The sequence below is a fragment of the Procambarus clarkii genome, unplaced genomic scaffold (genome assembly GCF_040958095.1).
Source record: "Procambarus clarkii isolate CNS0578487 unplaced genomic scaffold, FALCON_Pclarkii_2.0 HiC_scaffold_107, whole genome shotgun sequence".
In the NCBI taxonomy this organism is placed as follows: domain Eukaryota; kingdom Metazoa; phylum Arthropoda; class Malacostraca; order Decapoda; family Cambaridae; genus Procambarus; species Procambarus clarkii.
In genome coordinates this window covers 1,646,148-1,660,031 of record NW_027189140.1, presented here as the reverse complement: position 1 = coordinate 1,660,031, position 13,884 = coordinate 1,646,148, and the positions used below count along the sequence as shown (strand labels likewise).

Genomic DNA, 13,884 nt, shown 5'->3' with positions numbered 1-13,884 from the left:
ACATTTGTATTCACCATAGCGAACCACTAAGCTGGTGTGGTGAGTGCAGTCAATAAAAGGTGGCCACACACACTCAAAAGACAACGCCACCTTCCTCCCTCCCACAGCATTACTCCTCCCTCCATGGCGCACAGCGCTAAATATCACCACAATCCTGCTATTATCAGAACTCTGGTCAGTTTTATCACAGTCAGGGGTCTTCTGTAACAATATCATCGCTACATAACAGCATGAACAAGTATATTATGGCATTTTTAGGTGATGCTGTGGTCACAAGCTGAACAGCAGTGCTGTGAGCTCATGATGCGTGCGTCAGGCTTGGTGGCTCAGTCAATACTGAGGCCCCTAACACCCGGGAATTTGGCCCATGATTTAAAAAAAAAATGGCATCTGTTTACAAGAGCCCTGATGAAGGTGTGGTGAACCCCGTGTATCCACAGGCCGTTTAAATCTTGCGTAGTACTCCAAAGCATCATATGATGCGATGCGGAATTTACTGTAAGTCGGGCAAAGCATCATATGATGCGATGCGCAATTTACTGCAAGTCGGGCAAAGCATCATATGATGTGATGCGCAATTTAAGGGTTAAAAGGAGTGGGGGTTTTCCTTTCCCCTCCTCTGCGTATGAGGTGGATCTGGGTTTGGTTCCGTGTCCCTGCAGGTCCTTCGGTTCTGTCCTTCCTGGGAAAGGATGCTTGGGAAAGCCTTCTGTCGTACCCGCCTGCTGAAGTGGCGTGAGGCGTTGACTGTGGTCCAGGTTTAATTAGGGGGCAACTTTGGGCACCTTAACCCTTTAACTGCGTAACGCGCCTGCAGGCCCAGGCTTCGGGTGCGCAACGCGCCTCCGGGTGTTTTTATTTTTCCACGTTCCATTCAAAACTCCCACGGCTACATGGGGTTCACATCAGCTTCCTCAGGGCTCTTGTAAACAGACGCCATCTTTAAAAAAAATCATGGTTCACATTGCCGGGTTTGAGAGCCTCAGTAGTGAGTGAGCAACCAAGGCTGGCGCTCGCAGCATGAGCGCACAGCTCTGCTGTTCAGCGTGTGACCACAGCATCGCCTAATAATGTCAAAATATATATATAACCTGTATTATTTAGCCATGATAGTATTATAGAAGAGCCTGAGTGTGATAATGACTGGGTACAATGTTCAATTATCAGTGATTCAATGCTGTTCATGATGTTCACAGCGCTAGCCACAGCACCACAGCATTATTTCGTCCATCTAGGAATCTTCAAACGACTTCTTAAGTTCCTTTTCAAAATAAACTTGTGGTCAATTATTCTTTTACAGAAATTAGTGACCAGGATTGTGGTTATAATTAGCGTTGTGCGTAGTATTGTGGAAGGAGGAATTTTGGTGAGGGAGGAAGGGCGAGAATTGAGGTAGCCTCACTGTGTGGCAGCCACTCTTGTTTTGCTCGCCATACTAGCTTCGTGGTTCGCTATGGGGAACACACACATACATGGGTATATACAGTGTGTGTGTGTATATATATAGTGTAATAACAGCAACAGAAGTATGTTGATTGGAGCTATTTTGGTGAGGGAGGTGACGTCGTAATCGTAGCGTCGTCTGTTATCTGCTGTGTGATTTCTCATGCAGTGTATGGTGGCCACTGTACTATTTGGACACAATACGGCTTACTTGCATAGTTCTGGTAAATAAAACATGTAGATAAGTATATATATAACATGTGCAAATAGTGTAATAAAAACAATAACAGTGTGGTGGGAGGAGCAATGTTGGCGAGTAAGATGTTGGAGTGAGGGAGGTCCTGTCTGTGTGTGGCTGCTCACACTCGCGATGTTCTGAATGTGTTGGTGGTAAATGTATATAGTGTGTGACAGTGTATAGTGTGTACATATGTTGTAAATACCCAGAAAGGTAGGCATCCCAAAACAAACCCCTATTCTGGTGAAAACTGCAACCAAAAGCCGAACGAGTGGATAGAACTCCCCAAATAAAAACAAGCAAACTAGTATGATGTCATCTGTTGTTGCCCCGCTGTCTGCGCAGCCCCCCCCCCCCTCTCCCCGGGAGAGGGAAGGGGCAGCCCCAGACCTACCGCGCCGGCGATCCACACCCCAGTTCTTGAGACTGATTCTATTGGCTCGGTTGTGTGCTTTGGCTCCAGTATTTTTGCAGTGCTGTGCCTTGTGTGTGGCTGCTGCACTGCAGGGGTGCGAGAGCCAGGAGTTATTTCTCAGTACTCGGGCTGAATGCGCCTAGGGTTCTCTTCCCTAGGTGCCTTGTAATTACTGCCCTTGGAGCTTAGGGTTACCTTCCACAGGTTCCTCGGGGTCTGCCTCTGTGTGCCCGTTTTACTGCTCGGTTTCTCAGCTGCTCTTTGGATACTTGGGGGTTTTGTCTCCCCAGTTTACCTTAGGGTAAGAGGCAGTTTTCACACTGGTAGGGGCGCAGGGTGCTGTGCAGCTAGTTGTCACCTATCACAGCAGCCGGCTCTGTTCCTTGGGGTACGTTGTCCACTTGCGGGGTTTTGTTTTTCTTTTTGTTTTTGCCTTGGTGGGGGGTTCTGCCATATTTGCCACTTGGGTTTGGCCTTACCCTGATACTTGGTGGTGCTCCCTGCTTAGTTCCTGTGAGTGTATACGTCCCTGGGGTTCAGCTTTAGACACGAGGTGGGGGTTCCTGTACCTCTTTACCCCGGTTCAACTGTTGGTCCAGGTTCTGACTCGCTTAGAGACTTACCAGGGGAGAGTTGTCCTCTTGGCCCCTTGGTGGCCGGCCCAGCCGTGGTTTCAGGCGCTGCTTGCTCGGTGTCCGAACCCGGAGGTTTTAACGTGGCTCCGCCTCTTCCAGCAGATCGGACCGGTACGTCACGTGGTTGGTTCGATCTTCTCCTCGAGTCTTCGCATATGGTATTTCTGACTCGAGTTTATCATCATCTCTATGGTGATCAGGTGGCTTCCTTATTAGTGTTCCACCTGCAGGTTTCGTCTCGGCGGCAGTATGAAGTTTCCTGGCGGTCCTTCCGGTTCTTCTTACGACTTCTTCGTTGTACTTCGCTTTCTGTTAGGGTGGTTTTGTCCTTTCTCTCTTGGTTGTTCCAGGACCGTCTTCTTATGCCTAACACTGTCACCTTGTATCGTGCGCCGCTGGCGGAGCCGCTTCAGCTTGCTTTCGGTATTGATGTCACGTCTGCGCCGTTTTGTTAGCTGTCTCAGGCGTTGTTTCACCTCCGGCCTGCTCATGCACCGCCTGAGCCATCTTGGTCATTGGACAGGGTGCTCTCTTTTCTTTCTTCTCGTCGTTTTGTTGTGGCCCCTTTGGTTCTGGATTGTTTTTTGGAGGCTCTTTTCCTGTTGGCATTGGTCTTTGGGAGTTGGGTGGGTGAGCTTCATGCTCTCCTCCAGCGCAGAGGTTTCTGCTCCTTCGGTCGGGGTGATCGGTTTGTTCTCTGCAGCCTTCTTCTTTTCTGGCGAAGGATGAGACTGCTGCATTCCGGAGGGGTCTTTGGGTTGTTGATGCTTGGTTGGTTCGGCCGGGGGTGCATCGTGTTTTATGTCCGGATGCGGCTCTCCGCTGTTATTTGCGTGCCACGGCTTCTGTGTCCGTGGATGCGCTTTGGGTTGATCCGGTTTCCCTTCTTCCCTGTTCGAGGGTGCGGGTCTCCCAGGTCGTCCGCAAGGTTATTAAGGCTAGCCAGCCTGCGGTCTATCCCCTTGCCCATGACATTCGCAAGTTCAAGGCTCCTGCCGCCGTCTTTGGCGATATGTCCTGGGCTGACATTCGGGCGCGAGGATTTTGGCGTTCGAACAGGGTCCAGGCTGCTCGTTACCTTGTAAACGTTCCTGGGCCCTGTTGGGCCTGTGTCGCTTTGGGTCGGCGGATGCAGCTAGTTGTCCCGACTTCGGGTTGAGGAGTGAGCAGCAACCGCCTCCCGGGTAAGTCCCTATTCTTTTCCTCTGTGGGTAGTTAGCTCTGGGGAGCCGTAGGGACTCCCCCCAGAAAACCAGCGTCGAATGTAATGGAACGCCATTTTCTGGGTGAGTCCTGGAGGCAACCTGGCATCCCTCCGGTCGGCATTTTTTTTCATGTGTTTTTGACATCCAGACTCAGAACGGGTGTGGATCACCGGCGTGGTAGGCCTGGGGCTGCCTCTTCCCCTTCCTGGGAAGGGGGGGGGGCTGCGCAGACAGTGGTGTGACGACGGATGACGTCATACTACTTTGCTTGTTTTTGTTTGGGGAGTTCTATCCACTCGTTCGGCTTTTGGTTGCAATTTTCACCAGAATAGGGGTTTGTTTTGGGACGCCTACCTTTCTGGGTGCCTAACCCGGTCGATGGCAGACAAAGAATGCTTCCAATTACACGGGGGTTTCTATAGGCCATTGCTCCCTTTGCCTCTCTAGAGGGGGCCAGGTCCTGGCTTGTGGTCCCCGGTAGGCCCATAAGAACTCCATACACATGACTGATGCCAAAGTCTGATATTAGCATATCACCCTGGTAAAGCTCCGTGGAACCGACGGGGCTCCCCCCAGAAAATGCTACAATGTTCAGTGTCCGGAATTCCACGTGAGAGGTATACAGCATTATAGACGGGAAGATCAATATGACTACTGGAAATTTTTTAGAGGAAGGCAGAAACAGAGTAGAAAATATGAGAGAGGAACAGTCAGATGGAACTGCTAGAGGATTACAGAGGGGAAGGGAGATACCCATAAGACTGGAATAGAAATTATCAACAATCACACAGGTACTTCACCACACAACACCTGTCCTACTACCAAAACTGGACGAACCACTTCCAAAACAACACACCCTGGATCTGGGTAGAGTGGGGAGAAAACTACCAAAGCTCACCAGAAGTGACACGCAATGTGAGAAATCATTCATATTTGCAAACATACAAGGCTTGAAACCAAAATCAAGAAATAAAGTTAAGTTCGTAAATGGCCTCCTAATAGAATCGAACTCAATATTTGGTGCATTTACAGAAACCCACACAAAAGACCGCATGGATAGTGGAATCTGGATTCCGAATTATAATCTATATAGATGTGACAGAGTAATTAGGTCAAGTGGAGGAGTAGGTCTGTATATTAAAGAGGAGCTGGCATGCACAGAGTTCCTGAACTCGTCCAATGAGGTGGTAGAGGTACTTGGAATCAAGGTAGAAAATATGAATCTACTTATTATTTTAATACACAAACCGCCAGATGCAACAGATACAAACCGCCAGATAGGGAGCCGGTCGGCCGAACGGACAGCACGCTGGACTTGTGATCCTGTGGTCCTGGGTTCGATCCCAGGCGCCGGCGAGAAACAATGGGCAGAGTTTCTTTCACCCTATGCCCCTGTTACCTAGCAGTAAAATAGTTACCTGGGGGTTAGTCAGCTGTCACGGGCTGCTTCCTGGGGGTGGAGGCCTGGTCGAGGACCTGGCCGCGGGGACACTAAAGCCCCGAAATCATCTAAAGATAACCTCAAGATAACCAGCAGATGTAAATTCACTGAGCAGATTTAGAAAATAGAGAATATCCTTGATAACCTAGCAAACCCAGTACCAGATATCATCTTCTTTGGAGACTTCAATCTACCCAGTTTAAAATGGAGAATAGTAAACAATATCATTATAACAGGAAATCAACCTGTAAATAACCAATCACAGGTCAGAGAACTACTGAGATTTTGTGACAAATTCTCGCTCAGTCAGCAGATTACAGAACCAACTAGGAACGAAAACACGTTGGACCTGATACTCACAAACAATGAGGAGCTCACAGTCTTACCTGGGACGTGGTCGGGTCAAGATACCTGCTCCGCACCTTCCCCCTCCCCTCCCCCCATGCTGGGTACTGAGATGGAGACTCAGTCACCAGTAGAACTGGCTACTTCCCACGGAGATGGGAATGGTAGTAGGCCCAAGAGAAACAACAAGCGAGAAGGGTTATTCAATAAATTCAATTTTAATAATAAGAGGATAGACTGGGAGAAAATAAAGAGGGAACTTACAAACATTCAATGGGAAAATGTTCTAAGAAATAAAAATCCTACACAAGGAATAGAAAAACTAACTTCTGAAGCATATGAAGTCTGTCTGAAACATGTTCCTTTGAGGAAAGCCAGAAAGAGGTCCAGGGTAGAAAGAGAACGCAGACGACATTACAAAAGAAGGAAGAAATTAACAGAAATGCTTAAGCAGACACGACTCTCCATACAAAGAAGAAATAATTTAAACAGGGAGATTGAAGAAATCGAACAGAGACAAGCATTCCTATCAGACTGAAGAAAGGCAACTAGAACAGAAAGCAATTCAAGAAATAAAGAAAAACCCAAAATATTTCTTCACATATGCTAAATCAAAAGCAATAACCACTGCCAGTATTGGACCTATTCGTATTAGTGAAGGTTCATACACTGAAGATGACAAAAAAATTAGTGAAATCCTAAAAAAGCAGTATGAGGACATGTTTTGCACTCCGATACACAGTATGAAAGTGGCATATTCGGACAATTTCTTTATGAATGATATCCAAACACCTGTAAATATAACTGATATCAGTACGAGCGTACCAGATTTTGAAAGAGAAATTGACAATATGCCAATGCACTCAGCCCCAGGTCCAGACTCATGGAATTCAATATTTATAAAGAAATGCAAAGTGCCAGTAGCACAGGCACTCAGTATAGTGTGGAGGAAGAGCTTGGACACAGGGGAGATACCAGATGTGCTTAAAGCAGCAGACATTGCCCCTCTACACAAGGGTGGTAGCAAAGCATTGGCAAAGAATTATAGACCAGTTGCACTAACGTCCCACATAATAAAAGTATTTGAGAGAGTTATCAGGAGTCAGTTCACTAGATTCATGGAAACCAATGACCTCCACAATCCAGGCCAACATGGATTTAGAGCAGGAAGATCATGCCACTCACAGCTACTTGACCACTATTACAAAATCACTGAGGCATTAGAAGAAAAACATAATGCAGATGTCATAAACACAGGTTTTGCAAAGGCATTCGACAAATGTGACCATGGAGTGATTACACACAAAATGAGGTCAGTGGGTATAACTAGTAAAGTAGGACGCTGGATACTCAATTTCCTGTCAAACAGAACACAAAGAGTAACAGTCAATCTAGTAAAATCGAGTCCGAGCGCAGTTAAAAGCTCTGTACCTCAAGGTACAGTCCTTGCACCACTGTTTTTCCTTATTCTCATATCAGATATAGACAAAAATACAAGTCACAGCTTCGTGTCATCCTTTGCAGATGATACAAAAATCAGCATGAAAATTACCTCTGCTGAAGACATTGATAAACTACAAACAGATATTAACAAAGTTTTCGATTAGGCAGCAGAAAATAACATGATGTTTAACGGTGATAAATTCCAGGTACTCAGATACGGCAAAAATGAGGATCTGAAACATAATACAGGGTACAAAACACAATCGAATCTGCCCATAGTAGGAAAACAGCATGTCAAGGATTTGGGAATAATGATGTTCGATGACCCAACGTTTAGAGAGCATAACCAAGCAAGTATTACGTTAGCCAGAAAAATGATAGGAGGGATTACGAGAACCTTCAAGTCCAGAGATCCCATCACAATGGTTGTACTCTTCAAATCACTTGTGTTGTCGTGTCTTGAGTACTGCTCAGTACTCACTTCCCCCTTCAGAGCAGGAGAGATTGCTGAAATAGAGGGAATACAGAGAACATATACGGCACGCATAGACGAGATAAAGCACCTAAATTATTGGGATCATCTCAAAGCTCTCCAAATGTACTCACTAGAAAGGAGACGAGAGAGATACCAAATAATATACACGTGGAAAATACTGGAGGGACAGGTCCCAATATAATAACATACTGGAGTGAACGACATGGAAGAAAATGCAGAATAGAACCAGTGAAGAGCAAAGGTGCCATGGGCACAATCAGAGAACACTGTATGAACATCAGAGGTCCACAGTTGTTCAACGTCTTACCAGCCAGCATCAGAAATATTGCCAGAACAACTGTGGACATCTTAAAGAGGAAACTAGATTGTTTTCTTGAAGGAGTGCCGGACCAACTGGGCTGTGATGGGTATGTGGGCCTGAGAGCCGCTCCAAGCAACAGCCTGGTGGACCAAACTCTCACAAGTGAAGTCTGGTCTCGGGCCGGGCTTGGGGAGAACAACAACTCCCATAACCCCATCAAGCAGCCTGTGGTCTACCCACATACTCATGATGTTCCAAAGTATGCTGCCTTGTCAGCCATTTTTGGTAATATGCCATTGGCAGATATTATGGCATGGAGGTTTTGGAGGTCTAACAGGGTTTTAGCAGCTCAATATCTTGTAAACGGTCATCTGTTGCCGCCTGTGATCTTGACTTCGCCATGGTGCCAGTGGTGCTGCTCCTGCCTCCCTAGTAAGTTTCCCTTCTTGTCCTTCTCTGTGGGTAAAAACAGAGAAGTTTCCCTTCTTGGCCTTCTCTTCAGGTACCCGATGGGGCTCCCCATAGAAAACCAACATTGAATGTAATAAAACACTAGTTTTTGGGTGAGCCGCGGAGGCCCCCTCAGACACTTCCTTTCCTAACGGCGGTATGTTCCTTGATAAAGAACTGAAGCTGGTTGGCCCGGTCGCTACGCATCAGCTCCTCTCTTCCCCCCTTTCCTCAGCAAAAGGGGAGGAGGAAGGAAGCTAGTGGTGGGCTTGTTTCACTAAGTTTTGTTTTTCTTTCATGTTTTTAAACCAGAGTTTTTTTTTTTTTGAGTCACCAAACTTTCTGGGTGCCTTTACTGGTGATCGCAGACATGATATTCTCTAAATATAAAATGATCATAGTCCATCGCTCCCTGCACCTCTTTGAGGGGACCAGATTCTGGCTCGTGGTTCCTGGTAGGCACAAAAGAACTCAACTGACAACGCTTTGTAATACGCTACACATCCTCCCTTCCAGACACTCGGGCCCAGATGCAATTGAATATGTAATTGTGTCTGGATAAGTAGTCAGATTCTCCCCTCCCCCCTTTAGCACGAAAAATAATAACTTTCTGTTCAAAAGTATGAAACAATACAATGTTTTTTCACTAGATACTTTAAACAAAATGCCTTGTGGACACTTGGTGTTCACCAAGTGTCCACATGTTTCTCTACATAATAATAATTTATATTTATGATCTTGGAATAATGTGTAAGTGAGTATCTTGGTGTTAATCCCTTAACTGCGTTGCCTCCAAATATGACACCCCCCCCCCCCCCAGTGCGCAGGAAATAAATTCTCTGGAAAAAATTCTTTTGATTTTTTAAAGTGTCAGAAACCCTTCCCTCAGTATGGGTATGTAAAAAAAAAATTGAAATTGTACTTACTTTGGCTGTTATGGGGTCCGTAAGTTGGCGCGTGACGTCATCATTTCCCATTCGCCTGTGACGTACGCTCCCGGGGCCAGTAGGGTGCCTGGGGCGGGGCGCGCGAGTTGCCGGGAATATATTTTTGTTCATTTTTTGCGCACAGTTTCAAATACATTTTATTTGTTTTTACGTGCTAATCCTATGTATAATGAACACGTACACTATATTATGGAGTAAAACATCCGTATTGTCCGAAGACATTGTGTTATGTGCATGACACTTGTGTACACATATACTGCACATATTTACCATGTATCATGCTAATTTATGTATATATACAATCTATTTACACACTATACACTGTCACACACTATATACATTCACCATCAACACACTCGGAACACCTCAAGTGAGAGGAGCAACACCCAGCCAGTCTCCCTCACTCCAACATCTTACTCGCCAACATTGCTTCTCCCACCATTCTGTTATTGTTCTTATTACACTAATTACACATGTTATATATACCTATCTACATGTGGTTACAGCAGACAGCAAACGACACTACGATTACTACGTCACCTCCCTCACCAAAATAGCTCCTCTCAACATTCTCCTGTTGCTGTTATTACACTATATACACACTGTATATACACATGTACATATGTGTTGGCCATAACAAACCACTAAGCTAGTATGGTGAGCAAAACAAGAGTGGCTGCCACACACACACAATGAGACTACCTCAATTCTCTCTCCCTCCCTCACCAAAATTCCACCTTCCACAATACTACGCACAACGCTAATTATAACCACAATTCTGCTATTATCACAATCGTGGTCACTAATTCTTGTAAATTAATAATTAATAATTTATTTTGAAAAGGAACCTAAGAAATCATTTGAAGAGTCCTAGATGGACGAAATAATGCTGTGGTGCTGTGGCTAGCTCTGTGAACATCGTGAACATCATTGAATCACTGATATTTGAACATTGTACCCAGTCATTATCACACTCAGGCTCTTCTATAACACTATCATGCCTAAATAATACAAGTTATGTATATATTTTGACATTATTAGGCGATGCTGTGGTCACACGCTGAACAGCAGTGCTGTGCGCTCATGCTACGAGCGCCAGCCTTGGTTGCTCACACACTACTGAGGCTCTGACATCCGGCAATGTGGACCATGATTTTTTTTAAAGATGGCGTCTGTTTGCAAGAGCCCTGAGGAAGCTGATGTGAACCCCATGTAGCCGTAGGAGTTTTAAATGGAACGTGAAAAATACAAATACCCAGAGGCGCGTTGCGCAAACCAGACGTGAGCCTGCAGGCGCGTTGCGCAGTTTAAGGGTTAAATGAAGGTTGAGGCATAGATGTGGAGGGGAGGGTTGGGTTTTTGTTTGGTTAGGTTATGTTTAGTTATGTTTGGTTAGGTTAGCCTTGGTTTAGTTAGCTTTGGTTTAGTTAGCTTTAGTTTGGTTAGGTTTGGTTATGTTAGGTTTGGTCAGGTTTGCTATGGTCAGTTTTGCTTTTGTCAGGTTTGCTTTGGTTAGGTTTTATTTGGTTTGGTTGGTTTGATTTTGTTTGGTTAGGTCAGAGTTGCTTTGGTTAGCTTCAGTTTAGTTTGGCCAGGTTTGATTTGGTTGATTTGGTTTGATACTGAGCATAAGAAATATTGCCGGAACAACCGTGGGCATCTCCAGGAGGAAACAATCTAGTTTCCTTCAAGGAGTGCCGGACCAACCGGGCTGTGGTGGGTATGTGGGCCTGCGGGCCGCTCCAAGCAACAGCCTGGTGGACCAAACTCTCACAAGCTTGGGGAGTAGAAGAACTCCCAGAACCCCATCAACCAGGTATCAACCAGATATAGTTAGGTTAGGTTTGATTTGGTTAGATTAGGACAGATTTGCTTTGGTTTGGTTAGGCTTTATTAGCATTGGTTAGGTTTGGTTAGCTTTGATTACGTTAGCTTTTGTTAGGTTTAGTTGGGTTTGGTTAGGTTAGATCAGGGTTGCTTTGATTAGCTTTGGTTAGGTTTAGTTGGGTTTGGTTAGGTTAAAATACGCCAGTACAAACTTGTTTCATTGGCATTATAAATTTGCTCAGGAGAGAGAGTATCACAATCTCAAATTTGGACACATGTCTCTGCACCTTTATCCACCACACACAGGAGACATTCCAGATTCATCTTCCTGTATAAGCTGAATGCTCTGATAATAGGTCATCACAATATGTTTTCTCTTGACTTCACTGCCTGTTGAAGCCCTAAACAACATATATGTCTTGTATTTCTAGTCGCACTAGTGGCAGGATGCAAAAAATATGCAGAGATATAAAACGGTGAGAGAGATAGGGAGGGTTTTTTCTGGCATGAGTAAACTAAAACAAAGGCTTTAAATAGGCTTTTCCAGAGTACAGATGCCGCCTGGGGCCGGATCACAAACGAATAGATGGAATAAACAAATGATTGAGATCTGATAGCAAGGTTGGGGAGTGTATGTCACTTAATCAGTGATGATAGATTCAGGGAGCTTCCGGAGGCTCACTCTGAAACTGGAATTTCATTACATTCTATGATGTTTTTTACACATAATATTAGAGGGGGAACATTCTCGCACTGACACAGTGCACTGTGCATGTGCAGAACTAGCCACTGTGCTGCCGAGGACTTCAAATGTCTTTACCTTACAAACCAATATAGTTTCAACTATTCACTGTTATCAGCACTAACACATTCTTCCAAAAAAGGCTCTTTCCTTACAATGAGGCAGTGAAATTTGTGAAGGGAACGCATAATCGTTAGCTAAGGCAAAGTTGTCAAAAGAAACCCAATAGTGGCATCCAGTTGAGCAAACACCGAATTACAGTAAAATAAGGTAATTAAATTGAGTAGATACTGTATATTAGAATATTTCAGATAAACCACTGTGTGGTGTTGTAAAATAAGTCAGCTTTAAAGTTGAATTTATTGTCCCCCCCCCAAAAAAAAAAAAATGTGTTATGCACTCCATAACATAGTGTAAGATTCTCATAACTAAGTTTATAAGATCTTATGTTTGTATTTATTATTAATCAATGATTTTGTTTGTTCTAATAGATATACCAGCTCTGAAATGACTGAGGATGAAATCAAAGAGTTCATCATCAAAACTTTTCATCCATTCGAAAATTGTGAGTATTGCTAAGCATGTGTTCTGTGTTCTACTAGTTATTGTCCCTATTAGTAAAGTGTTTAACCATATATTTTAATGCACTGCATTCAAATATGACACCCCCGTAGTGCGCACAAAATAATGTATTTTCCAAAAATTATTTTGTATTGTTAAAATGTAGTCTCTGATCAGGGGAAACTAAAATAAAATATTTTGTGACATACTCTAGCCATGATGGAGCTGAAAAGTTGAGTAAATTATGGGCACCGAGTAATGAGGCTCTCGGGGACACTAGACCCCACCACTCCGTGGGGTGGCAGTTGCCGCGAATATAATTTTCTCGATTATTTCAATGTCTCGTTTCTTCTCTGTTTTTTTCCAGTAATAATATTCAAAAGTGTGGAATTTGTGGAATTTATGTAGTACAATGTGTGGAACATCGCTATGCTCAAAATTATGGGGCTCATATATTTGAGATGTACTGTACAGTACAACCTCGATTCAACGTACTATATGGGACCAACCCCAGTTCATTGGAGCGTTGGATTCGTTGCAAGAGGTGACCTTCAGGAGGCGTTTGTGTCACTTTTTTTTTTCTTGTACACAATAAAAATGCATCATCATATTTCATACTGTACCTATATATTACTTCTCTACTAAAAAATACTGTAATTCATAAATTTACCTTATTGTTGAAGCTATGTCCATCTTGAAGTTTCGTGAAGTTGTGAATGCTCTACATTAAATACATACTGCAGTGTATTATACCGTTAACACTGTGTTGATTAAGTAGTTCTGCTGTATGTTGAGTACTACAATACAGTTTATGAAAACTATTGTACACTAAAATTACTGCAACATTAATTTTAACACTGTGTACACACTTAAATTTAACACTTGTTCTAACTGTTCATGCTGCACACAATGTTTTTAGATGTTTGCATCAGCTTTGCTGGTGCTCGCTGCTGCTGTGGCTTCAGCTGCTTCTGAGCTGGTGCTGGCTGCTGTTGTACCAGTGCTGGGTACAACTGTGCTCGTGCTGGGTACGGCTGTTGTACCAGTGCTGGGTACAACTGTGCTTGTGCTGGGTACGGCTGTTGTACCAGTGCTGGGTACAACTGTGCTTGTGCTGGGTACGGCTGTTGTACCAGTGCTGGGTACAACTGTGCTCGTGCTGGGTACGGCTGTTGTACCAGTGCTGGGTACAACTGTGCTTGTGCTGGGTACGGCTGTTGTACCAGTGCTGGGTACAACTGTGCTCGTGCTGGGTACGGCTGTTGTACCAGTGCTGGGTACAACTGTGCTCGTGCTGGGTACGGCTGTTCTCGTGCTGGGTACGGCTGTTCTCGTGCTGGGTTCGACTGTTCTCGTGCTTGGTACGGCTGTTCTCGTGCTGGGTTCGACTGTTCT

At 44.6% G+C, this 13,884-nt stretch overlaps 1 protein-coding gene across 1 annotated transcript in view; it reads left to right on the top strand.

The window, feature by feature from the left end:
* The window catches only part of LOC123754465 (uncharacterized), a 142,797-nt gene that overhangs the window by 99,402 nt on the left and 29,511 nt on the right, over positions 1 to 13,884 (top strand). The window contains exon 6 of the mRNA XM_069320243.1: positions 12,420 to 12,493. Coding sequence (XP_069176344.1) covers positions 12,420 to 12,493 — 74 coding nt within the window. The remainder of the gene's footprint in view (positions 1 to 12,419; positions 12,494 to 13,884) is intronic.